Here is a 27,889-nt window from a genome sequence, read left to right as displayed (position 1 = left end):
GTGTGAAACTGGCTTTTAATACTCATTGGTTCCAGGAGCACAAATATGCACACTGACTGAGTGAGAGCTATCTCTTTTCATAATTGTATGTCTGTCTGGACCCTGACTATAGGATGGTTCTGTCCATGTTTAGGAAGATCTTCTCCACTTGTACATCACCCTTCTCTGAAAACTCTCCCTGTCACGCTCATAAGTGTAATTGCTTAATCCAGCCAATACACATGGTATTCTTTATGGGGTTTTGATTTCTACCCTCTTTGGTCTCAGCACCCCTTCTCTGTATCTACCATTTAATAGTTCAGTGAGCTGGTGATCTTGTCTCTATCTGAATATGTTTTCTACAAATTTATAGTATAATCTTCCTCTCTTACACTAAACATTCCCTATCATCATATTTTCCTGCTTATCTTCTTTCTTTTGCTTACTAAATTTTGTGCTATAGCCATATCAGCTTTGTTTTACTAGGCTAGAACAATAAAACTTTATTGGATCTTGGTGAGGTAGTGCATACTGTAATCTCAGCATTTAGCATCATCTCGAACTGGATTCCAAATGAAGATACACACACACACACACACACACACACACACACACACGTACATACAACAGAATTTCAACCTAAATATTCATTTATAAACTTATTTCATACTTTAAAAGCATCAGGGGCATCTGTATAGTTTTCTTTTGGACAAAGACTTCAAGTGAAAATCTGAAGGAAATATATAGTAATAAAGGTAAAGGCACGCACTTGAGGTAGCTACTCAGAATTTGATATGTTGATGATTGGGGAAAAAAAAAAGAATACAGAGGCAGAGATTCACCAGGCCTTTTGAAGATTGGTATGCCAAATATTGATTCTGCATGTTGCTTCTTATAGATTAAGACATTACACTAAAAACTGCCAAAGTAACAGGTTTGTGAAGCAGGAGCTGAACAGAAAAGAGGCCAGCAAGGAGAACTGTGTAAAAGGGCAAACCAGAAATAGTAAGTCCATAGAGGTTCAGGTGTTATTACAGTGCTGTATTTAGTACTGGTTCAGTGTGCTAAAGTTCCTAAAATGCAGCTCGTGGAAACATGAGTGAGACATGTTGGAGTAAGGTGGAGGCAAGGCATTGGCTGTGAGTGACCATTTTAATGTTTTTGTTGCTGGAATAAAGCTCCTGTTCCCTTGCCAGGGCCATGAGCTATGACTTCCAAGCCATAGCATCTGGGTGACATAAATGACTCATCCACTCTATAGCCACCCATCATGAAGCATGGAAGGATTCATTGTTGAATTCATGAGGGTATACCAGTTCAACATGGACCCCAAATCATATAAGCTGATCCTTGATGATTGGAGAGGAAATCTTGTTCTTTTGTGTGTATTTTATAAACATGTGAATATTTGTGGCTTAAGATGAGTTTTAGAGGGGCCATTCAAGCTGCAGGAGCCGTGTGGTCCAGACCTGGTCAAACAGCTCCCTGCACCCAAATCCCGTGGGAGGGAGAGCTAGACCTTCAGAAGATCAGACATGCCTGGGAAGCCAGAGGAGACTACTCTTTGCCCACATTTCTGACTCTAGAGGAAAACACCTAGTGCCATCTGGGCCCCCTGAGCACAGGGACCTGAGAGAAGGCAGGGCAGGCCCTTCTGGTTGCTGCCATCAGAGAGAACTAAAACCAAGACCTGAGGAGCGATTTCAAGCCTGAGACCAGAGGCAAGACCAACTTTTCTGCTCCAAGTGAGTTGCCTGGTGGACTCAGGACATGTGACCACAGGAAAAGCTGAAGACCAGTAGACAGGAATGACTACACACTTGAAAGCAGAACACTCTGTTCCCATAACTGACTGAAAGAAAACAAGAAAACAGGTCTACAACATTCCTGACACACAGGTCTATAAGACGGTCTAGCAACTGTCAGAAATAGCAAAACAAGGTAACACCAGAGACACCCTGATGGCGAGAGGCAAGCACAGGAACCCAAGCAACAGAAGCCCAGACTACATGGCATCATCGGAGCCCAATTCTCTCACCAAAGCAAACACGAAATATCCAAACACACCAGAAAAGCAAGATCTAGATTTAAAATCACATTTGATCATGATGCTGGAGGACTTCAAGAAAGACATAAAGAACTCCCTTAGAGAAAGGCAGGAAAACACAAATATACAAATAGAAGCCTATAGAGAAGAAACACAAAAATAACTGAAAGAATTACAGGAAAGCACAATCAAACAGGTGGAGGTATTAAAAATGGAAATAGAAGCAATAAAGAAAGCACAAAGGGAGACAACCCTGGATTTAGAAAACCAAAGGAAGAGACAAGGAGTCGCAGATACAAGCATCACCAACAGAACACAAGAGATAGAAGAGAGAATCTCAGGAGCAGAAGATTCCATAGAAATCATAGACACAACTGTCAAAGAAAACGGAAAACGGGAAAAGCTACTGACCCAAAACATACAGGAAATCCAGGACAAAATGAGAAGATCAAACCTAAGGATAATAGGTATAGAAGAGAGTGAAGACACCCAACTCAAAGGGCCAGTAAATATCTTCAACAAAATCATAGAAGAAACTTCCCTGACCTAAAGGAAGAGATGGCCACAAACATACAAGAAGCCTACAGAACTCCAAATAGATTGGACCAGAAAAGAAACTCCTCCATCACATAATAGTCAAAACAGCAAATGCTCAAAACAAAGAAAGAATATTAAAAGCAGTAAGGGGAAAAGGTCAAGTAACATATAAAGGCAGACCTATCAGAATTACACCAGACTTCTCACCAGAGACTATGAAAGCCAGAAGATCCTGGACAGATGTCATACAGACCCTAAGAGAACACAAATACCAGCTCAGGTTACTGTATCCTGCAAAACTCTCAATTAACATAGATGGAGAAACCAAGATATTCCATGACGAAACCAAATTTACACAATATCTTTCTACAAATCCAGCCCTACAAAGGATAATAAATGGTAAAGCCCAACACAAGGAGGCAAGCAACACCCTAGAAAAAGCAAGAAACTAATCATTTTGCAACAAAACAAAGAGAAGAAAAGCACACAAACATAATCTCACATCCAAATACGAATATAACAGGAAGCAACAACCACTATTCCTTAATATCTCCCAACATCAATGGACTCAGTTCCCCAATAAAAAGACACAGATTGACAAACTGGATATGCAATGAGGACCTAGCATTTTGCTGCCTACAAGAACGACACCTCAGAGACAAAGACAGATACTACCTCAGAATAAAAGGCTGGAAAACAACTTTCCAAGCAAGTGGTCTGAAGAAGCAAGCTGGAGTAGCCCTTCTAATATTGAATAAAATTGATTTTCAACCAAAAGTCATCAAAAAAGATAAGGAAGGACACTTCATATTCATCAAAGGAAAAATCCACCAAGATGAACTCTCAATCCTAAATATCTATGTTCCACATAAAAGGACACCTACATACATAAAAGAAACCTTACTAAAGCTCAAAGCACACAATGCACCTCATAAAATAATAGTAGGAGATTTCAACACACCACTCTCCTCAATGGACAGATCATGGAAACAGAAATTAAACAGAGACATAGACAGACTAAGAGAAGTCATTTACCAAATGGACTTAACAAATATTTATAGAACATTCTATCCTAAAACAAAAGGATATACCTTCTTCTCAGCACCTCATGGTACTTTCTCCAAAATTGACCATATAATTGGTCATAAAACAGGCTTCAACAGATACAGAAAGATAGAAATAATCCCATGCGTCCTATCAGACCACCACGGGATAAAGCTGGTCTTTAATAACAATAAGGAAAGCATGTCCACATACACATGGAAGTTGAACAATACTCTATTTAATGATAACATGGTCAAGGAAGAAATAAAGAAAGAAATTAAAGACTTTTTAGAATTTAATGAAAATGAAGTACAACATACCCAAACTTATGGGACACAATGAAAGCTGTGCTAAGAGGAAAACTCATAGCTCTGAGTGCCTGCAGAAAGAAACAGGAAAGAGCATATGTCACCAGCTTGACAGCACACCTAAAAGCTCTAGAACAAAAAGAAGCAAATACACTCAGGAGAAGTAGAAGGCAGGAAATAATCAAACTCAGAGCTGAAATCAACCAAGTAGAAACAAAGAGGACTATACAAAGAATCAACAGAACCAAAAGCTGGTTTTTTGAGAAAACCAAGAGGATAGATAAACCCTTAGCCAGACTAACCAGAGGACACGGACTGTGTCCAAATTAACAAAATGAAAAATGAAAAGGGAGACATAACAACAGAATCAGAGGAAATTCAAAAAATCATCAGATCCTACTAAAAAAGCCTATATTTAACAAAACTTGAAAATCTGGAGGAAATGGGCAATTTCCTAGACAGATACCAGGTAATGAAGTTAAATTAGGAACAGATAAACCATTTAAACAACCCCATAATTCCTAAAGAAACAGAAGCAGTCAATAAAGTCTCCCCACCAAAAAGAACGCAGGTCCAGATGGGTTCAATGCAGAATTCTATCAGACCTTCACAGAAGACCTCATACCAATATTATCCAAACTATTCCACAAAATTGAAACAGATGGAGCACTACCGAATTCCTTCTATGAAGCCACAATTACTCTTATATACCTAAACCACACAAAGACCCAATAATGAAGGAGAACTTCATTATTTCAGAATTTCCCTTATGAATATCCATGCAAAATAGTCAATAAAATTTTTGCAAACCGAATCCAAGAGCATATCAAAACAATCATCCATCATGATCAAGTAGGCTTCATTCCAGGTATGCAGGGAATGGTTTAATATACAGAAAACCATCAATATAATCCACTATATAAACAAACTGAAAGATAAGAACCACATGATCATTTCATTAGATCCTGAGAAAGCATTTGACAAAATTCAACACCCCTTCATGATAAAAGTCCTGGAAAGAATAGAAATTCAAGGCCCATACCTAAACATAATAAAAGTCTTATAGAGCAAACCAGTAGCTAACATTAAACTAAATGGAGAGAAACTTGAAGCAGTCCCACTAAAATCAGGGACTAGACAAGGCTGCCCACTCTCTCTCTACTTATTCAATACAGTCTTGAAGTCCTAGCCAGAGCAATCAGACAACAAAAGGAGATCAAAGGATACAGATTGGAAAGGAAGAAGTCAAAATATCACCATTTGCAGACAATATGATACTATGTTCAAGTGATCCCAAAAGTTCCACCAGAGAATTTCTAAACCTGGTAAACAACTTCAGCAATGTGGCTGGGTAGAAAATTAACTCAAATAAATCGGTAGCCTTCCTCTACACAAAAGAGAAACAAGCCGAGAAAGAAATTAGGGAAACAACACCCTTCATAATAGTTCCAAATAATATAAAATACCTTGGTGTGACTTTAACCAAGCAAGTAAAAGATCTGTATGATAAGAACTTCAAGCCTTTGAAGAAAGAAATTGAAGAAGACCTCAGAAGATGGAAAGATCTCCCATGTTCATGGATTGGAAGGATTAATATATTAAAAATGGCCATTTTACCAAAAGCGATCTACAAATTCAATGCTATCCCCATTGAAATTCCAATCCAATTCTTCATAGAGGTAGACAGAACAATTTGCTAATTCATCTGGATAACCAAAAATCCAGGACAGCAATCCCTGAACTCAAGCAGTATTACAGAGCAATAGTGATAAAAACTGCATGATATTGGCACAGAGACAGACAGATAGACCAATGGAACAGAATTGAAGACCCAGAAATGAACCCACACACCTATGGGCACTTGATTTTTGACAAAGGAGCCAAATCCATCCAATGGAGAAAAGATAGCATTTTCAGCAAATGGTGCTGGTTCAACTGAGGTCAGCATGTAGAAGAATGCAGATTGATCCATTCTTGTCATCCTGTATAAAGCTTAAGTCCAAGTGGATCAAGGACCTCCACATCAAACCAGATACACTCAAACTAATAGATGAAAAAGTGGGGAAGAATCTCGAACACATGGGCACTGGAGAAAAGTTTCTGAACAAAATACCAATGGCTTATGCGCTATGATCAAGAATCGACAAATGGGATCTCATAAAACTACAAAGCTTCTGTAAGGCAAAGGACACTGTTGTTAGGACAAAACGGCAACCAACAGATTGATTGGTAAAAGATCTTTACCAATCCTACAACTGATAGAGGACTTATATCCAAAATATACAAAGAACTCACAAAGTTTGACTGCAGGGAGACAAATAACCCTGTTAACAAATGGGGTTCACAGCTAAACAAAGAATTCACAGGTGAAGAATGTCGAATGGCTGAGAAGCACCTAAAGAAATGTTCAACATCTTTAGTCATAAGGGAAATGTAAATCAAAACAACCCTGAGATTCCACTTCACACCAGAGTGCCTAAGATCAAAAACTCAGGTGACAGCAGATGCTGGCGAGGATGTAGAGAAAGAGGAACATTCCTCCATTATTGGTGGGATTGCAGACTGGTACAACCATTCTGGAAATCAGTTTGGAGGTTCCTAAGAAAATTGGACATTGCACTACCTGAGGACCCAGCTATACCTCTCTTGGGCATTTACCCAAAAGATGCTGCAACAAATAACAAAGACAAATGCTCCACTATGTTCATAGCAGCCTCATTTATAATAGCCAGAAGCTGGAAAGAACCCAGATGCCCTTCATCAGATGAATGGATACAGAAAATGTGGTACATCTACACAATGGAGTACTACTGCGCTATCAAAAGCAATGATTTTATGAAATTCATATGCAAACACACATGGTATGCATTCATTGATGAGTGGATATTATCCCAAATGCTCGAGTTACCCTAGATGCACAGAACACATGAAACTCAAGAAGGATGACCAAAATGCAGATGTTTCATTCCTTTTTTTAAAGGGGAATAAGAATAGCCTTGGGAGGGAATACGGAGGCAAAGTTTAGAAAAGAGGCACATGGAACACCCATTCAGAGCCTGTCCCACATTGTGGCCCATACATATACAGCCGCCAAACTAGATAAGATGGATGAAGCAAAGAAGTCCAGGCTGACAGGAACCGGATGTAGATCTCTCCTGAGAGACACAGCCAGAATATGGCAAATCCATAGGTGAATGCCAGCAGCAAACCACTGAACTGAGAACGGGACCCCCGTTGAAGGAATCAGAGAAAGGACTGAAAGAGCTTGAAGGGTCTTGAGACCCTATATGAACAACAATGCCAAGCAACCAGAGCTTCCAGGGACTAAGCCACTACCTAAAGACTATACATGGACTGACCCTGGACTCTGACCTCATAGGTAGCAATGAATAGCCTAGTAAGGGCACCAGTGGAAGGGGAAGCCCTTGGTCCTGCCAAGACTGAACCCCCAGTGAAAGGGATTTAGGGTCAGGGTGGTAACAGGGGAGGATGGGAGGGAAACATCCATATAGAAAGGAAGGGGGAGGGTTTAGGGGGATGTTGGCCTGGAAACCGGGAAAGGCAATAACAATTATAATGTAAATAAGAAATACCCAATTTAATAAAGATGGGAAAAAAAGATGAGTTTTAAAGATCTTTAAGTCCTATAAATCACAACTCAGGGATCAAACATCTCTGGTTTCTTGTTATTTTTAGTAAGAATTTTAAATATATTCAAGGAAAAGCTATTGTATTGGAGCATTATTACTAAAGGATTTGAGAATGTAAAGTGCCTCTCCTGGAAGCCAATGGCTCCTGAATGCTCTTTTTTTTTTTTTTTTTTAATTCATTTATTATATATAAGTACACTGTAGCAGTCTTCAGATACACCAGAAGAGGGCATCAGATCTCTTTACAGATGGTTGTGAGCCACCATGTGGTTGCTGGGAATTGAACTCATGACCTCTGGAAGAGCAGTTGGGTGCTCTTAACCGCTGAGCCATCTCTCCAGCCCCCCTGAATGCTCTTTAAACAGGAAAGTTCCACCACTTCTAGTGAGTGGTGAATTCCCTGATACTGTCTGTCACCAGATAGGTGAGCAAAGCAAAGGGAGGATTCTAGTGAATACCTGGCCAGGACACAGTGAGCTTCTTTATCACCTCCCACTCACATTATAACCTACCATTATTATCATTATTGTAACTCAGATTATTACCATCACTGTCATTATCACCATTGTTAATAGTAGCAGCAGCAATCACCACCCTAGATTTGTACCCCAAACTGAGACACTAATGATCTACATGGTTTTAAAAAATGTAGTTATAATAATTGGCCACGGGGAAGTTTCTATCATAAATTTGATGATTTTACTTATAATATCTTTCCTCTCCTATTGAAATGTCATAGCTGATATCCACAAGAAAAGTGGATTAATAAGAGAAAACAGTACGGATTTACTTTATGTGACAGAAAGGCCAATAGAAATGTCTAGCTCCCCACAGAAATGCAGACCAAAGACCCAGGGAAATTTTGGAGAGGTGTGCGAAGGTATGAGCAAAGAACAAAACTCTGGGACATAATGGTGAGCAATAGGGACATATTAAAGCCTCTTTCTTCAGTGATGAGTAGTGGACAACTTGTGAGGCCAGTTCCATGGTAAAAGGGATGATTAGTGGGGACTCAATGGTAAAGTTGGTGAGTAGTCAGGATTTAGTACAGTCAGTTATCCGATGGAGTAACTTGGTGAGTAGTGGGGAGTTGGTAAAGCCAGTTGTTCAAATTCTTCTTGGAGTCACTAGGGGACATTTCTTCATTCTGATTATATGGAAGGTTGTCACTGAGGAGCTTTAGAAAAGGAGGAAAATGTCATAGTGGCTTTTCTAGGTCTGAATGCAGGCATGAGTCAGAATGGTAGGCAGTTCCTCCTTTTGATGCTTTGTTTCTGTAGACGTGAAGAATTGTAGCCATGACAACATGATGAAGAAAAAATAAGAAATAAGCCTGTCTTTAGGATGCTAACATGAGCTTTGAGTTCAGAGGGGAGGTCTAGTGCTATGAATAGTTAAGCAGCTTTGGTTAGGACATGATCTGGCTGACTATAAAAAGTTCATCACTTAAAATAAAGAATTTAATAGTTTTGGTCATTATTTAAGGGTAACATTTTAATTTGTTCTTCCAAATTTAATTAAAATATAATTACACCATTCCCTGCTTCCCTTCAGGTCTTGCTGCACCTCCCCTGGTTTCTCAATTCATGGCCTCTTTGTCTTTAATAATTATTGTTATATACATGTAAGTAAATATGTAAGTGCAGCCCTCTGAGTCATGTAGTAATGTTTGAATGTATATTGTTTTAGTCCTGACTACTTAGTATTGGATAGTCAATTAGGGGACTCATCTATGGAGATGACTAATTTCCCTTCTCTCAGCAGTCCTTAATTGCCTGTAGCTCTTCATCTGCATTTTGACCAGTTGTGGCTTTCTGTAATGGTCTACATCTGTAGCAAACAGAAGCGTTTTTATTAGGGATGAGAGTTACACATACCTGTGTGTATAAGGATAAATTTTAAACTGCAGTTTGGAATTATGCTTGTTGAGAAAAGTTCCAGTAGTACATATTGGAACTGTGATCTCGCTAGCCACATAGTTGGGTTTAGAGGAGTCACAGCTCCATTGTACTCTTGGTTTCTTTCTTCTCCTGTCAGCTTACATTTCACCTTTTGGCACTATAAGAGGTAGTCCTTAGAAGAATGCTTTTCAGTCAGCTCCAGCTCATTCTCTTCAAGTTCTGTGTGTAATGTGCATGGTACCTTCAACAATAAAGTCTCAGTTTTACCTTCTAGGCAACGAACAACCAAGGGAAAAAACAATAGCCCCTTTTATATTGTTGAGAAATGTTCAGGTAATTCCTTTGAACATGTTCTGCATGTTATAATATGTTCAGTGATTCAGTTTGTTGTGTGACTTGAAATTTTCCTATAAGGTTTGGCAGTGAGTCTCTGTAGCCAAGATGCTGTGTTTCTCTCTTCCTGTCATCATTAATGTATAACAGTGAAGAGTATCATTTCTCTTCCTGTATCTGACAGGAGTCACCAGACTAAGGAATGACACTGCTTTGGAAAGCAAATGAAAACAGTCTTGTAATTATTGAGGTTTGTATATATTGAGAAGCTGAAGTAAAGTGTGCACATTGTCTCCCAGGGGATGTAAGATGTGTTCCGAGGTAAATGGTAATGGATGTTCATTTCGCTATGCCTTAACAGGCCAAGAGTGCTTTGGTGAAGACTGCTGCTTCCCAAAAGCTTACTCTAACAAATTACATTGGATAAAAGCATGACCGTTTCAATGTGTTTGCCAGGATACATCTGAGAACATTTTTTATAGCTAAACACACCTTTAAAACAAGGGATGTTGATCCTGTAACAAATCTATTTCTGTCACCAGAAAAAATTTTATTCTGTAGGAGTAAATCGCTTTAATAGGTTTTGTTGTAGTAAGGATTAGGCTCATAACAGACATGTGGTTCACTGTGGACAGTTGTAAGGGTGTTACTTTCAAGGAGTAGCAGCCTCAGGACAGCAGGAGTGGGCTCACTGGCTCCCTAAGAATGAGTGCAAGTAAAAAAAAAACTGTAGGAGTTGAAAGAAAACATTAGTGTACCAATGTGTTAAGTACACCAAGGAGATCAAGATGCTTGTGAAGGACAACTGTTCTGTTCGAAGAAACTAAGACGATTCTCTAAGATTCATCCATTTTTTTTCTGTTCACTAAAAGGATACTTGAAGATAAAAATTAAGGGCAGCTCATGTTTACTAGAAGTTGAAATATTAAGCAAGCATATATGAATGCCCACATACATGTTTTATTTGAGTTATGTTGAAGTATACACAATGTTAGACCAGTAGACCACAATGTATAAAATTTAATTAAGTTTTACTTTATTTTAGGCAAATAATTATAGAACATTATGTTTTACCTAATCAAATATTTTTAAAGTAATAAGTTTAATAAAGTCATATATGAATGCAGCCATATGCAAGATAAAGAATTTAAGCTGAGTTTTCTAGCAAAAGACCTCACATTTAATGCGATTAAATATGTAATTTAATTACATTAAATGTGATTAAAATGCTATATTAATATGTAGACCAGGGTCTACATATTAGTTTTTGAGGGTATACAAAAAGCCTTGAAGATAGCAACAATTATTTTCTGATCAGGATCAAACAAATTTGTTAAGGAAATAGGACATCAAGCAATTCATTTTGGAAAAGAAGCCTGATTGGAACATTAGTAATATTGAATGTATAGACTCCATATTAGTAGAATAAAAAAGTCATACTTGGTTTTTTATTAAAATATCCCAAGTTCAGAAGCCCTTACATCTGACAGGTGCTCAACAAATACTGAATGAGAGAGAAATTTAACATGTCATTTTGGGTGAAGTCACTAGGATTTTTTTCTTCTCTAACAAGCTACAGAGACATAGTCATGGGATGCATGCATGGTAATAATATGTACCTGATAGCCAAGAATGGCTTCATACAATCTGTTATTGCTGCTAGTATTAAAAGGCCACAGGGTCCCTTTGTACATAAAATGTACATTATTTTATTTTCTCTCTGAATTGTCTTAAGCAGTTGATAGAGGGCTGGGGATGAAATAGAACTGTTGTTTGCTTAAAGAAAAATGGAATAAAGAAAAATTTAGTCTCATGAAATTTAGTTCTATTAAATTTAATTTTCAGTTTTTCACTTGAAGAGTAGGAATAACATTCCTTGAGGTGCTACTGCAAAATATAAATAATCATAATTTAGAAAAAATAGAACATCAAAAATCCCATTTGAGTTAAAATCCATCTACAAGGCTTAGAAAGGAGACTGATTTGAACAGTAGTCAGGAGAAGTTTTCTGCAATGGTGGAATTTAGAGAGAAGAATGCCACTTATTATCAAAAGAGAGAAAAACCAGTTTTATCAGCAAAATTGGCAAAACCAAGACTTAACAGTGCTAACAAAGAGTTGAGCTTGGTGGGAAGGCCTGTGTGTTCATAGAGCTGTAACAAAGTAGTAGGGTTTGCCTTCTGTCCTTGTTTAACTTAATTTTTAAAAAATTATTTGTTTGTTTATTTTTACACTCCAGATTTTATTTCCCTCCCAGTTCTCCCCTCAACTGTTCCACATCCCATAACGCCCCCTCCACCTCTAGTCTCCACAAGGATGTCTCCACCCCTTCCACTCCACCAGACATCTAAACTTCCTAGAGCCTCCAGTCTATTGAGGGTTAAGTCCATCTTCTCTGACTAAACCCAGACCCGGGAGTCCTCTGCTGTATGTGATAGAGGCCTTATCTCAGCTGGTGTATGCTCACTGGTTGGTGGTGCAGTGTCTGAGAGATCTCAGAGGTTCAGGTTAATTGGGACTGCTAGTCCTCCTACAGGGTTGCCCTCCTCCTCAGGTTCCTCCAGCTTTTCCCTAATTCAACCAGAGGGGTCAGCAGCTTCTGTTCATTGGTTGAGTGCACATATCTGCATCTGACTCTTAGTTGCTTGTTGGGTCTTTTGGAGGGCAGTCACAATAGGTCCCTTTTTGTGAACTCCCATAGCCTGAGTAATGGTGTCAGGTCTTAGGGCCTCCTCTTGAGCTGGATCCCACTTTGGACTGTCGCTGGACCTTCCTCAGGCTCTTCTCCATTTCCATCCCTGCATTTCTTTCAGACAGGAAGAATTACGGGGCAGGGCTTTGACTGTGGGATAGCAACCCCATCCCTCGCTTGATGCCCTGTCTCTCTGCTGAAGATGAGTTCAATAAGTTCCCTCTCCCCAGTGTAGGGCCTTTTATCTAGGGTCATCCCTTTGAGTCCTGAGGATCTCTCACTTCCCAGGTCTCTGGTACATTCTAGAGCGTCCTCTCAGCTTCTTTCCTCCTGAGGTTTCCTGTTTCCATTCTTTCTGCTGGCCCTCAGGGCTTCAGTCCTTTTCCCCTCACCCAATACCAGATCATGTTCCTTCTTCCCCCACCCCCATCCCCTTTCCCTTCTCTGTCCCTCCTTCCTCCCTCCCTTCCCCGCTTGTGCTTGCTTTCTTCTCCCTCCCAAATGGAACTGAGGCTTTCTCACTTGGGCCCTTCAGCTTGTTGACTTTTTTGAGTTCTGTGGACTGTAGCTTCGGTATTCTGTTCCTTTTTTTTTTTTTTTTTTTTTTTTTTTTTTTTTGGCTAATATCCACTTATTAGTGAAAGCATATCATGCATGTCCTTTTAGGTATGAATTACCTCACTCGGGATGATGTTTTTAGTTCCATTCATTTGCCTGCAAAACTCAGGATGTCTTTTTTCTTAATAGCTGAGTAGTATTCCATTGTGTATAAATGAATCTTATTTTCTGTATCTATTCTTCTGTCGTGGGATATCTGGGTTATTTCCAGCTTCTGGCTTTGATTAACTTAATTTAAAGGAGTGTAATACCCAAGTGTGAAAAAAATAACATTAGAAGTAGGGATGAGCTTTAGTGTTGGTAAGGAAGATAAGTCTCCAGAAAAGGTTCTTTAAATTGTGAATCGACGGCAATTTTTGAGCCCTTTAGTAAAACGTGACACCAGTATTCAATAGGATAGCTGTTATATTTGAGAATAAAATTAAAGTTCATAAACATTTATATATATATATAATTAGATTATAAAACCATAGTTTTTCTAAACTCTGCAATGTACTAAAGTCCATACATGGCTCTCGTACATGTTAGCATGCTCAATAAAGAGGATTGATATTTTTTTCCCATTTAAAATAGTCCATATATATCTTGATTTCTCTGTTTAGTTCAAAGCTTAACCTGTTATAGGTCAATAATGAAATTGAAGTTTATACACATATATACTTACCTTACTAATTTGTGTGTTCGTTTGTTTCCCCCTTTCTTCCTTGGGTTTTATCCAGATGCAAAACTTGAAAACAAAAGAGTTCATAAAGTCAAATACTATGACCACAAGATTTTGTTCTACAGATCCAGAGTAGTTTCCAGTATTACTTTCTTTCTGCGCAGACTTGTGGTATACACATTAGTCAGTTTCTCATTACTATAATTAAATACTGGAAGGAAATACCATTATGAAGAAAATGGTTTCTTTTGCCCACAGTTTGGTGGTTAGAAGTCCAAACAAAAGACCTCTTGCCAGAGCAAGGCCCCATGGTAAATATAGAGAGAACATTTTGAGAGGAAATGACATCTTAAAACAGGAAATTAGAGGCATTCAGGGCCCAGGCTCACTTTTGTAAAAACTCATTAATTAAAATGCTCGATGGACCTAAGATATTTTCAGGTGGAATACAATCCTAATAACTTCACTCTAGACTCTGCCTGTTAAAGCACCTTGTAGATTTTGCATTGGAGAAGTTCTCAACATATAAATCTTTGAGGAAACACATAAACTATTTAAAAACACAGTGTTTAACTTCCAAGTATAGCACACAGGTCTAAAGAGTCAAAGCTAATATACACAAACATGAGAAAACATGTGAGTGTTGTATTTTTGGGTTTGGGTTATATTTCTCAGGATGGTCATTGACAGCTTCATCTCTTCACCTACAAATTAATTTCTTTAGCAACTGAGTAATACTCTGTTGTATAGATATAGCACATTTTCATTATCTACTAATCAGTTGGTGGATATCTAGGCTGCCCACGTCCTGCTTTTGTGAGTAGAATAATGATGAACATGGATGATCAGGCATTTCTAGAGTAGAATACAGAGTCCCTTGGATATATGACTAGGAGTGGTAGAGGTAGACCATGTGGTGGATCTATTTTAAAATTTTTGAAGAATGGCCAAATTATCTTTCATATTACCTGAATCAGTTTTCACTCCTACCAGCAATGAATGTGTAGCTCCTTTTCCATCTCCTGTAGTATTTGGTATCATTTGTTTTATTAATCTTGGCTACTCTGAGTAGGTAGGATGAAATCTCAACTGTTTTCATTTTCCTGATGGCTAAGAATATTGAACATTTAAAAGATATTTCTTAGTTATGTGTGTTTCACCTTTTGAGAACCATCTATCAAGTTCTATACATCATTTTAAGTTAAGGTATCTGTTCCCTTGATGTTCAGTTTTTTGAAGTTCTTTGTCCATTCTAGATACGTACCCTCTGTGAGATATATAGTTGGTAAAAAAAAAAAATCCATTCTGTAGGTTGCCTTTTAGCTTGATGGTGGTGTCCTTTGTTGTACAGAAGAAGTTTTTAGTGTCATGAGGTCCCATTTATTAATCTCAATGCCTATGCTTAAACATTAGGTACATGTGTTTTATTTGGAATAACCTCAAAGGACTAGTGGCTAGTCCTCTAGAGGCTAGTAAGGAACTGGGGAAAGACAAGATCTACCATGGAAGAGGAGATAAAATATAGTTATAAGGGAATAAAGGAGAAATTAAAATGGGATTAAAGGCAGCAGAAGATAGGCATTTAGGGTTTGGGAAGGGATATGAAGAGAATTAAGACCAAAGGCCTTTTGAAAAACCACATGGAAACCAACTACTGTAGAAGCTTCTTAAGACACATAAACATATGGAAGGAATTTAAATTGATTTACCATATAATGTGAGGGACAATACTCTAATGAGACACCATTTAATCTATTTGTAGGTTTTTGAGGAATGTTCACAGTGATTTCCATAGAGCTGCTCCATTTTGCATCCCTACTAGCAGGGAGCACATGTTTGTTGCATCCTCAGCAGTATCTACTATCATTTGTTATCGTCTGTTATTAATCACAGCTGTTCTGACTGGGGCAAGATTAAATACCAAGTAAAAATGACAGTGACAGGAATGAGTCACATTTTTTGGAAATGTTAGGCAAAGAAGTCCTATAGACTACCCAAACATTATGGGCTATTGTCAATGCTATTGATTACCCTCTACAACCTAAAGGTAAGACTCTATTTCTAAAGACACTACGTACTTATAGCATCAAAGATGGGGAAATTGAACTGGTGCTAAACTGGAAGTTTCATCTCTATTGACCATGGTTCATGATGATGGAAGGGACTTTACGTGGTACCAGAAGAGAAATGTATTCATCAATCACACCCAGCTACAAACCCTGTGAACTACAATAGCAACAGGCCCATCAAATATGACCACTGATAACATAGTGGGACTAATGTTATAAGAGTTACTACTTTTCTTTAAAATTGTATTTATGGCCTGCTTCATAAAATGCAATCCATTCCTTACACTGTTGATGAGACCAAGAACCTGAGACTAGATAGGTTAGGAGCTTTGGGGGAAAATATTATCATTCTTGTAAGTGAACACAGCAATAAAATGACTCTTAATGGTATACCAACATACCTGTAGATCAGTCTATTCCTCAATTCTTATAATAGAAGCTTCTTCTTGAAGTTGATGACATAGAGACCACAACTCCACAACTGGACAATGTTCAGTGAATGAGAGACTTCAGAGCACTCAACTCTAAATGGGGTGTCTTTTTTTTTTTTATTAATTTGATTTTTTCTTCTACTTTTATTAAATTAGGTATTTCTTATTTATATTTCAAATGCTATTCCTTTCCTGTTTTCCAGTCCATCAGTCCCCTAACTCCTCCCCCTCCTCTTCTATCTTCGTGTTCCCCTCCCCAACCACCCCCCATTGCCACCCCCCAACAAACCCGTACACTGGGGGTCCACCCTTGGCAGGACCAAGGACTTCCTTCTTTTTTTTTTTTCTTTTTTTTTCCTTTTTTCTATTTTTCGAGCTGGGGACCGAACTCAGGGCCTTATGCGTTTGCTAGGGCAAGCGCTCTACCACTGAGCTAAATCCCCAACCCCAGGACTTCCTTCCACTGGTGCCCCTACAAGGCTATTCATTGCTATCTATGAATTTGGAGCCCAGGGTTAGTCCATGTATATATAATCTTTGGGTAGTGACTTAGTCCCTGGAAGCTCTGGTTGGTTGGCATTGTTGTTCATATGGGGTCTCGACCCTCTTCAGCTCTTTCAGCCTTTTCTTTAATTCCCCCAATGGGGGTCCCGTTCTCAGTTCAGTGGTTTGCTGCTGGCATTTGCCTCTGTATTTGACATATTCTGGCTGTGTCTCTCAGGAGAGACTATATCCAGTTCCTGTCAGCCTGCGTGTCTTAGCTTCATCCATCTTATCTAGTTTGGTGGCTGTATATGTATGAGCCACATGTGGGAGCAGGCTCTGAATGGCCGTTCCTTCAGTCTCTGTTTTAAACTTTGCTTCCCTCTCCATTCCTATGGGTAATTTTGGTCCACTTTTAAAGAAAGAGTGAAGCATCATTTTGGTCATCTTTCTTGAATTTCATGTGGTCTGTGCATCTTGGGTAATTCGGCCATTTGGGCTAATATCCACTTATCAATGAGTGCATACCATGTGTGTTTTTCTGTGATTGGGTTACCTCACTCAGGATGATATTTTCCAGTTCCATCCGTTTGCCTATGAATTTCATAGGTCATTGTTTTGATAGCTGAGTAGTTTTCCATTGTGTAGATGTACCACATTTTCTGTATCCATTCCTCCATTGAAGGGCATCTGGGATCTTTCCAGCTTCTGGCTGTTATAAATAAGGCTGCTATGAACATAGTGGAGCATGTGTCTTTGTTATATGTTGGAGCACCTTTTGGGTATATGCCCAAGAGAGGTATAGCTAGCTGGGTCCTCAGGTAGTGCAATGTCCAATTTTGTGAGGAACCTCCAGACTGATTACCAGAATGGTTGTACCAGTTTTCAAAACTACCAACAATGGAGAAGTGTCCCTCTTTCTCCTTATCCTCGCCAGCATCTACTGTTGGCTGAGTTTTTGATCTTAGCCATTCTGACTGGTGTGAGGTAGAATTTCAGGGTTGTTTTGATTTGCATTTTCCTGATGACTGAAGATGTTGAACATTTCTTTAGGTTCTTCTCAGCCATTCGATATTCATCAGTTATGAATTTTTTATTTAGTTACATACCTCATTCTTAATAGGGTTATTTGTCTCTCTGCAGTTCAAATCCTCCCTAAAGGATATAAATGAAAGATGAGGTGGAAAGGTTCTAAGAATCATAGGTGGTGGGTAAGAAAATAGCATTTTACAAACACAGTAGGACTAATGAACATATGATCGCACAGAGAATGTAATAGCATGCACAAAACTTACACAGTTCCAAGCTACAAAGTCCCAACACAGAGAAAGAGAAGGTGACACAAAATCTCACACTTAACTAAAAAGATGTTTGCAATTGTTAGCTGCTGAGAGAGGGAAGAAGCTCAGTTTCTTTAGAGAGTGACAATGGCTATGTCAACCACACTCCAGGGCACTCCTCAGGTCTAGGAAGAGTTTGCCAACTCAAATTGTATTTCATGCTTTTTTAGGACAGAAAAAAATAATACAAATTTAGGTGGCTAAAGAGGATGGGAATAATATGAGAGAAGGAGATGGTGGAGGGGAAAGAATATGATCCAAAATATAGTATGAAATTCTTAAAAATAAAAACACACATGGAAAGCAGAACAAACCTAATATTTACTAATGGAGAAGTGTCATAGCTATACAGAAACTAATAGCGAAATTATGCTATTCTTATCTTTCTTTGTGGTGTTTGGTGCTTAACCATGGACAAGTAAAAGCCATTTATGTTATTTTATCAATAACAAAAGTAGAAGAATGTAGATATTGATTAATTTGCATTTGTAAAATAAGAGAGAGACAGACAGACATTTGATTCTTACTGGCAGCAACCTAACATTTGAACTAAGAACAGAATGTAATGTTTTATTTTAAGTAAAATAATAATTGCTACAGAAATCTTAATTCGTTTTCATAAAACTCATTTTTATAACTCTTAAATCTTCCAATGAAAAATTCAAAGCACTATATAGTTAAATATATTCTAATATTATGAATACCTTAAAAGGGGAGATGCAACACTGGTGGTCACTAGTAGACTTCTAAGTTTGAATGATTTCGTTTGTTTGTTTGCTTGCTTGCTTGTTTGTTCTTGAGACATGGTTTTTCTGTATAGCTTTGGCTTTTCTGGAACTCACTTTGTAGACCAGGCTGGCATCGAACTCATGGAGATCCACCTACTTCTGCCTTCTGAGTGCTGGGAGTAAAGGGATGCACCACCATTGCCTATCTTGAATATTTTATTGACAATCTTTAAATACCTTGTGCTTACCTGAAAATTCAGTCTCAAAAGTGCACAATCACAAGTGAAATTACCACATGGTTTCTACTGTGAATGATCATGTGATCAAGTGGCCTGCTTTAGAGCATTGTCATAGCATATATTTGATAATTTTTGGTAGCTGTATCATAAAATAATGGAACTAAAACGTGTTTCTTACCTGGTGATATAATTATAATATCATGATGTGACATTGTTCATGTCTGTGATGATATTATTGTAAACAAATATGTGATCCCAGTGGTATAAAAGTATAGTGGATGCAATTATAGATGGTATATAGTATATGACAGTGATAATGAAGCTTTGTGCAGGGGCATATTTACTTACCATTTACAACTACTTTAGAGCACATTTCTTCTTATATTTGAAAAGTTTACTATAAAAGCAGCATAATGTGTTTTAGTTGTAGTATTTTCTCTTATCTTTATTTCCTCTCATGGCTTTTGGTCATCATAGCCATAGATGTAATGGGCTGTAACACACACATCTCTCTCTGTGCCTATCTCGCTCTCTCACACACATTTGTATAAATGCATCGTGATGTTCTTACAATGATAAACGGATTAATGGTGCATTTATTAGCATGTATCCTTGTCATTAAGCAATGTGTGGCTTTATGTTTAAAAAGATAATTTTGTATTTTAATATTCTGTGTTCATCTTTGGAGGTGAGCAACACTGAAATGATCACTACACAGTGGCCTTTCCTTAGGCGAAGCTGCTGTGTGACTTAGAGCTCCATGTTCCTAGCCCTTCCTTTGCCCATAATACAGCTTCTGTGTCTAGACCTTATGGAAAAAGCTTAAAAAGATTTTAGATGTATGCAGATGGCTTGAAAAAAAAAGAAAAATTATGTTCTTGGGACTGAGTGACTTTCGGTTCTGTCCAGTGTTTGCTCACATTGGTGAAATCATGTTATATTACTTATAGGGCACTGGAGACACTGATTGTCATTTTAAAATCAAGAAGAACCTGGAAAATGCATCTATAAGTCTGGAATCTCTGAAGAGCCCAGGGCTGTTTGTTGGACTTCAACCAGATGGACAGGCAAAACCCGTCATTTATACTAAAAATGAGAGTGTTTGCTTCTATCCACGTGTCATCCAATGTATGTTTACTTCAAAGACTTTAAATTGCTTGACTTTATTAAGGCCTTTGTAGACTGTCTAAAGGGTTCATTGTAGTTTTAATAAGAAAATACCAGCTACTGGACTTCTTTCCTTATAATCATACTTAAAGTGTCAGGAGGAAATGAACAATGAAGACTGCTTCCCTCAAGTTTTCAAGTAGTTAACATAAAGTACAGAAGTTTGATGACCTTGAGGTCCTTTAAACATTAAATTGTATGTCCGCATAACTATAGCTTTGTCAAATTGACACAAAACTAGCTTGTACATTTGACCCCTTGTCAACTTGATAATCAAGCATGTTGTTAAGTTATAACCTTTTCTTTCTTGATCATCTCCAAGATCACAGATTAATATCAACATCACAATATAAAATGTCCTAAGTTTTAAAAGTCTTACAGTCTTTAAACATTCAAAATTTTAAAGTCTCTTTAAAAAATAGTTTCTTTTAAAATTGAGTTTCTATAAAACTTGATAATTTATTTAAAAGTTCACATTTTTCAACTGTGGACTCTTTTTAAGTAAGTTAAAGATTCTCTAAGACGAAGAGGGAAACACCAGGGCACAATCACAATTATATCCATGAAAAACCAAACTCCCAACAGTGTACATAACGAATTGTCAAATGTCTGGGACTCATGCAGAACCCCCTGGGCTCCTCCTGCAAAGAGATTGGACGACGTCTCTGGCTCTGCTGTCTGCAGCACACACTGCTTGTGTCCTAGCTTCACGCTGGCTCCAGTCCGTGGTTGCTGCCATTCTTGGTAGTTACATAATGGTACTGGTGTGTTCAAAATGCTGCAACTGGGTTTAATTTTCACCAATAGCTTTTCCCAGGCTCACTTCAGGAACTTCAGCCCTGTCACACATCAGTTGCTCTCCCTGACACCCATAAGCCTTCAAAGTCAGTCCCCCCTGAGTGACTCTTACACTACCACATTAAGCTGCCAGCAGGAAGTACAACATTGTCTGGCTCCATAGCACAAGTTTCTCGATGTTCACTTTGAGGAAACACTTTCCAGAAGATTTCACCTCAGTGATGCTTGTCTCTTCTTAATCACTGCTAGTTTCTCAGTTCCAGCTAACCAGAATCAATTGTCCTAGTAAAGCAAAGGTTTTCTTAAGTGGTTCTGGTATATTGTTAATTAGGACCAATTCTTTAGCCCCAGATGACCAGAACCAGAGATTCTTAAATCAGAATACACAGTAGTCCCCATAGACTTTTCAAGGGACTCTCAAATTTTCCTTAGAACTTCACAGTTAAGGCATCCATTATCTGCATTTTTCTCAATACACTTTTTGAAAATTATTTTTTTATGTTTCAAATGTTGTTCCTCTTCCCAGTCTCTCCTCCCCAACCTTCCCCCTCCTCTCTTCACTTTGCCTCTAAGAGGGTGCTTCCCCACTCACCAACTCATTCCTGCCTCACCCCTCTAGCATCCTCCTTCACTGGGGCAGCAAGCTTCCACAGGACCAAGTACCTCCCCTCTCGTTGATGTCAGATACATATGTAGCTGCAGCTGTGAATCAACTCATGTTTATTCTTTGGTTAATGGTTTAGTCCCTGGGAGTTCTGAGAAATCTGGTTAGTTGATCCTGTTGTTCTTCCTTTGGGGTTCCTCCTTCAGACCTTCCCTAATTTTTGCACAGTAGTGCTCCCTGACCTCAGTCTGATGGTCGGCTGTATCTGCATCTGCCTTAGTCATGTGCTGGCAAAGTCTCTTAGAGGACAGGTATACCAGGTTCCTGTCTGCAAGTACTTATTAGCTTCAGCAAGTGTCAGGATTTGGTGCTCTCAATACTCTTATCTTGTAAGATTTTACAGAATAGCTTACCAAATTTTGAACACTCAATGGCTTTCCTAGCTCAACATCTGAAAATTCTTTCATAATCCTCCATTTTCCACAATCCTCCCCAAAGCAACATAGTCAGGTTTGCTATAACAATGTCCAATGATCCCCTCTTACTAATTACTGTATTAGTTAGGTTTAATGTTTCTTGTTGAAACAACATAACCAAAAGCAATTAGGGGGAGAAAAGGGTTTATTACACACACACACACACACAAACACACACACACACACACACACACCATCACCACCATCATCATCATCACCATCACTATCACCATCACTACAATCATCATCATCATCATCACCATCAATAGCAGAACAAGGAAAGGGGCAGGAACCTAGAGGCAGAAGCTGATACAGAGGCCATGGAGGTGTGCTGCTCACTGGCTTCCTTAGCTTGCTTTCTGATAGAATTCAGGTCCACCAGTTTAGGGTGATGAGCCCACAATAGGTTTGAGCTTCCCACATCAATCACTAATTATTTACATACTCTACTGCCTTGGCTACATATAGATCTTCTAGAATCCTTTTCTCAGTTGGTGTTCCCTACTCACAGAAGACTCTGCCTTGTGTCAAGTTGACATATAACTCATCACTACAAGGCACATTGAATATTCTGTTTTGATGAATATATCGATGTGTAGTAACAGAGGGCAAAGCTTTTGAAATTCTTAGTTTTATACCTAACAATTTTTAATACTTCGAGTTTTAAAAAACAGTAAGGGATGCATGTTAGTATTAAGATAAAAATAAATGGACTTTGTTTTAAAAAATAAAATGCAGGTAAGAAAAAGTCAAATGACTAGAAAAAGTGTGACTATTTTGGAATGGTTTCTCATACATGTAAGTTCATGTTCTTAGAAAATGAAGGATTTGGAGACTTTATTTAAGTAATTTAAGTAGGGCATATCCTTGCTTGAAGAAAGAGACCAGTTCAGTAGCAATATTCCATTTTAAAACTGCCACAATGGTATTCCTTTTTCTTTCTAAGACTTGCCTGGTGCTGTTTTATAAGTTTTGGCTTAGTCACTGTGACTTTTAGCTTCTGTTTTCTTGTTAGAGTGTGTAGGGGCACGTGTATGTACATGCACTTCTCTGTGCATACCCACATATGTGTGATATCTTACAGAAGATTGTTTAAAGCAAGAATGTGGTTTGAGTTCCTAATAGTATATACATGGCCATATCCCATATAAAACATTTATATTTTTTTGGATCAATGTCACTTAAACCTTAGTGGTTTTGTATAAGACCTTATAAATTGTTGGACTGGTAAAACCATCAGGTGTTCCACCCTCTGTTCCCCACAGACTGTCACAGAATACCATTCCCATTCAGCACAATGGATGTGCAATTACCCGTTGGAACTCTGCATGGCTGCGGGTGACATGAGAGGACACAGAAGGTTGCAGGGTGGAGCAGAAGACTGGGGGAATAGTTATTAGGAGGCAGTGAGCTTCTGGGGGAGAAAAAAGAATGAAAGGGAAAAATTAAGGGAACAAAGAAGATAAGAAAGAATGAATACTGATAATTACAAGTAAATTTATAAAATAGAAGAGAAGATGAAAAGAAGGAATGATGAATGGGGTACTAAGGGGTTACACTTGCCAACACAAAGGGAGAAGTCACTTGATAAACTCTACACTTCAGTTCTGTTAGAGAACACGGACAGTGTGTATTTTCTTCAGTGCTTCCTTACATGCAGTTCTTGTTCTTGGTTTCCAGTGCTGGGGGAGATCCCAGTGTTAGGGGGTGCATGTTCACACTCAGTAAGCCCCTTGGCTTCTATGGCCAAGCTTTGCTTTTCCCGTCTGGAATAATGAAGAGTACAACAGCAGAGTAAGCAGCTGCAACTGCTCTCAGAGATTTATTTTTACTCTCAACAGACACTGAACATTTCACAGAAGGAAAGCACAGAGCTTGGTTCTTATGTGCAGGGTGACCTTTGCTGTGCAGGAGCCACTGTGTCTAGACAGATATTTATCCTTAAGCCACTGCAGTTTTCTCAGGATTGCTGAGTTACCTACCAGCCCAGGAAAGCATAGGAGTGGGCGCTCATCTGTAACTTACACTGTCACTCCTTTGTTTTCCTGCTCTGTTTATTAGCTTCCCTGAACACTCAGTACATGAAAGCACCACTCGATCCCATCCCAACAGCATCTGTAAATGCAGCTTAGCGCTAGGTTCAAAGTAGGTAATTTGACTGTATCTGTTGAATAAGCAACATCCATCCAGTAGTATGACATGCCTGGGTTTCATTTTGATGTGCTATCAGCATGTCCTTAAATAAGCATCTCACATTCTGCTTTGTTAGGTGCACATAAGAATAGTAACATTATACTATAGTAAGATTCTTTTTTCTGCTCGAGTCTATGAACATTTGAAATTGGAAGTGTGCATATTTTTAGTAAATAAATCCTATGAAAATATGCAGGGATGTGTACTTGAGATGAAAAGGTGGTGCTATTCCTATGTCTTTCAAGGTGATTAGTGGTACAGATGATGCTTAACAACTCTGCTAGAGTGGACTAGATGATCACAGTGGACTAGATGATCACTCCTTGCCACTGTTCCTTCAATGTGCAGAGGTTTGTGCTATTTCAATCACAACAAATACAAACAATTCCATCCCAGAAAGCCCTTACAAGGTTTCGTGTGAGAGACAGTTGATTAATACATTCCAGTAACTACCCCAATAATTTTTATAATTTTAGAATCATTTGAATCTTCCAGAATTGGTACTGTATAAAAATGGTGGATAGGTTGAATTTTCTCCAGGAAGAAGCAAAAAATGCCGACACTTTGAAATGGATGAATTTTGAGTTATTTGTATTTCAACACAACCTGAGGTGTTTTCTCATCATTTTTTGAAACTCAGAGTAGAATGTACACAATAAGGAGCTTGTGGGGAGAGGAAAGAGCAGAAGTAGAACACAGAGGTTGCGCAATCCTCTGTGTATCTAGACACGGGTATTCTAGTAGATGAGGTTTGCTCTCAAACAAATAGCAAGAAGCTTGGGAGGGTAGCTGGATTGAGCAGTAAGCTGTTCTTTTAGTACACAGGCTATGGGGGCAAGACCGCTGATGTTCAGACCCTAGTTTGGCCTTTTAGCAGCTGGGTGCCCACATACCTACTGGACTACATGTGTCTCTTCTGTAAAATGAAGACAAGACCGCTCTGACTCAGTGCTGGAGTAGAAACCATGTGATTTAACATCTAAGGGTGTCTAACGTTCTGTGCGTGCCGCACAAGTATTTGCTGTTCAACTCATTTCAATTGATATGAGCATTTATTCTACTGAATGAGTGGTCAGGAGTGTCTAGATCTATTATCTAGACATATGGACTTTTTTGAATTTCATTCATTCCTATTACTCCAAGTAATACCAACACATATAAACTCAAATAATGAAATTTGCCTCTGTGTGGGGCTAAGAGAACCTTAGACTGTGGAAACGTGAATGTTCCATCAGCTTCAGTGTCCTCCTTCTCACATATAACTGAGACCAGAGTGAACAGATTCAAGGCCTTAAGGCACTGGCTTAATTCATATGCACAATTTTGTCTTTTCTTTTTTGATTTCTGGCTAGGTATTGTGGTATGAGCAAGCCTCTTTATGAAAAAAAATCAATAGACACCAGCTCAACAATCTGAAAAAGTGTAGAGCTAAAGATATGGGTTAAATACTACATTTTTGTTACAGTAAGGATTTCTTGCATCCATTCAGATCATTCACTGGGTAAAGGAGCTTTCTATACAAGTTTCATGAATTGAGTTCAATTCCTGGAACTCATGTAAAGATGGAGGTAAGAGAAGAGTGGACAAGGCTGTCCTTAACTCCACATTTATGCCATGACATGAATGTGCCCATCTATCTATCTATCTATCTATCTATCTATCTATCTATCTATCTATCTATCTATCTATCTATCTATCTATCTATCCATCCATCCATCCATCCATCCATCCATCCATCCATCCATCCATCCATCCATCCATCTATCTATCTATCTATCTATCTATCTATCTATCTATCTATGTATCTATCTATCTATATCTCTATCAGTATAGATATAAACCTCTAAACATAGAATAGATATATACATATCTAGCAACCAAAACACACACATGCACACACACAGCAATAATAAATAACAATAATGACAACGATAATAGTAATATAAGATTTCAAAAAATAATTGTAGGTTTATATCTCATAAAGGGGTGTCTCTAACTTTGATGTCCCACAAAATGATGAGCCACGGGAGACGAAAAGGTAGTTCAGCTCAACATGATCCCGTAGCCAGTGTTTGTTCAAACTTCAGTAGTCTGCCCCCAAGTGATTGATTTTAGGCACATGTAAGTACAGCACATTCTTTTTTTGAAAATGATTTTGGGATGATGAACTCAGTCTGGCAAGCACAACGAAGCATACATAAACCTCTTCAAGGAAGAAAGTAAACTAAAATCATCAGACATGACTGCATCAAAACTCATTGGAAGGTCCAGATAGGTTCTATTGATGAACTGAGAGAAACAGATTTGTGATAAGAGTCTGGGGAGAATGCAGTGCCAAAAAATATCTAGGCACACACATAGAACAAAGGACACCAGGCTAGAAAGCATGTCCACTCCAGCATTTTGGGAGGAGAACAGGTTTTGTAATCCTTCTCTTGAAGGAGCAACCTTGTGTGGTTTACGTTCTAGGGTCCTATAGTGCATGTCTGTGAGCACAAAGGCCACAATGACCCCTATGAAGTCTTACAGATATTTGCATTTAAAATGTGTTTAGAAATTTCACTTTTGCTTGATTTTCAAAAAAATCTGAAAACAAAACTATCTGTACATAAAGTCTAAGTGCAATAGTAGTCAGTTCATCAGATTCGAATTATGTGTATAATAATCTCACTTATTAAAATGTGACAGAAATTCATTGTTGCAATAATTTATATTTTGTTATTTTTTAAACATAAAACAATATTTTTTACTAATTAATTTTGAAGAGTCATAACTAACATTGAGATTACAGTGAGATACCATTATATTGTCTAGATAGAAAATTCCAATTCCTTCACTTTCATTACAGTTATCATTTTTACACTGCTGCTAATACATTTTCACATTCAAATTTTAATGTTTTAAGTTTCCTTTTAACGTTTAAACTTTAATTGATTAAATTTCAAGATAGTGTCTGATGTAGATCAGGCTGGTCTTAAACTCACTATGTACCAAAATAACCAGGGATGACCTCTGAAATACTGATCTTCCTTTCTCCTTTTCTTGGGTGGTAGGATTATAGACATCTCCCATGGTGCTCAGTTTTAGGGGGTTCTAGGGATCAAACCTGGAACTTAATGTCTGATAGGCAAGCATTCAACATCTTGACCATCCACAGCCTCTCATAATCCTTTTACAATTGTGAAATTTAGGTAGGAGAGCACAATGGTAGTATAGTCTTCAATTCAGAGTGTTATTGGAGGGCTTCTTTTAGTACTTGGAATTTGAACCACCTTCTGTAAGTTACCTATTCCCTCTGCATAGAGAGACAGGAAGTTCCTTGATCTTTCATTTGCCAAACGAAGGATATTACTTTCTTCCTTATATTTCCTGTATACTTTTTGCGTAGATCCTGTGAAGCATTCTCCACGTGTATAAGAGGTCATCATCTAGGTGTTCCCCCTGTGGGCTGTAACCCCATAAACATGAAAACTGTGTTTTAGGCATTTCTTTTATTTTTCTAATATCATGACAACAACTGGAAGATTGGTTCATATTCCTTCATAACCCCAGATATTTATTATTTACATAGGCAATTGGATCCTAGGTTGT

General features: G+C 38.3%; 1 protein-coding gene across 1 annotated transcript in view; it reads left to right on the top strand.

The window, feature by feature from the left end:
• Positions 1-27,889, top strand: part of Rp1 (RP1 axonemal microtubule associated) — a 241,262-nt gene that overhangs the window by 113,065 nt on the left and 100,308 nt on the right. Inside the window, exon 15 of the mRNA XM_032890524.1 lies at positions 20,011-20,188. Coding sequence (XP_032746415.1) covers positions 20,011-20,188 — 178 coding nt within the window. The remainder of the gene's footprint in view (positions 1-20,010; positions 20,189-27,889) is intronic.

This window comes from Rattus rattus, chromosome 1 (assembly GCF_011064425.1).
Source record: "Rattus rattus isolate New Zealand chromosome 1, Rrattus_CSIRO_v1, whole genome shotgun sequence".
Classification (NCBI taxonomy): Eukaryota; Metazoa; Chordata; class Mammalia; order Rodentia; family Muridae; genus Rattus; species Rattus rattus.
This window is presented reverse-complemented; position numbering and strand designations above follow the sequence as displayed.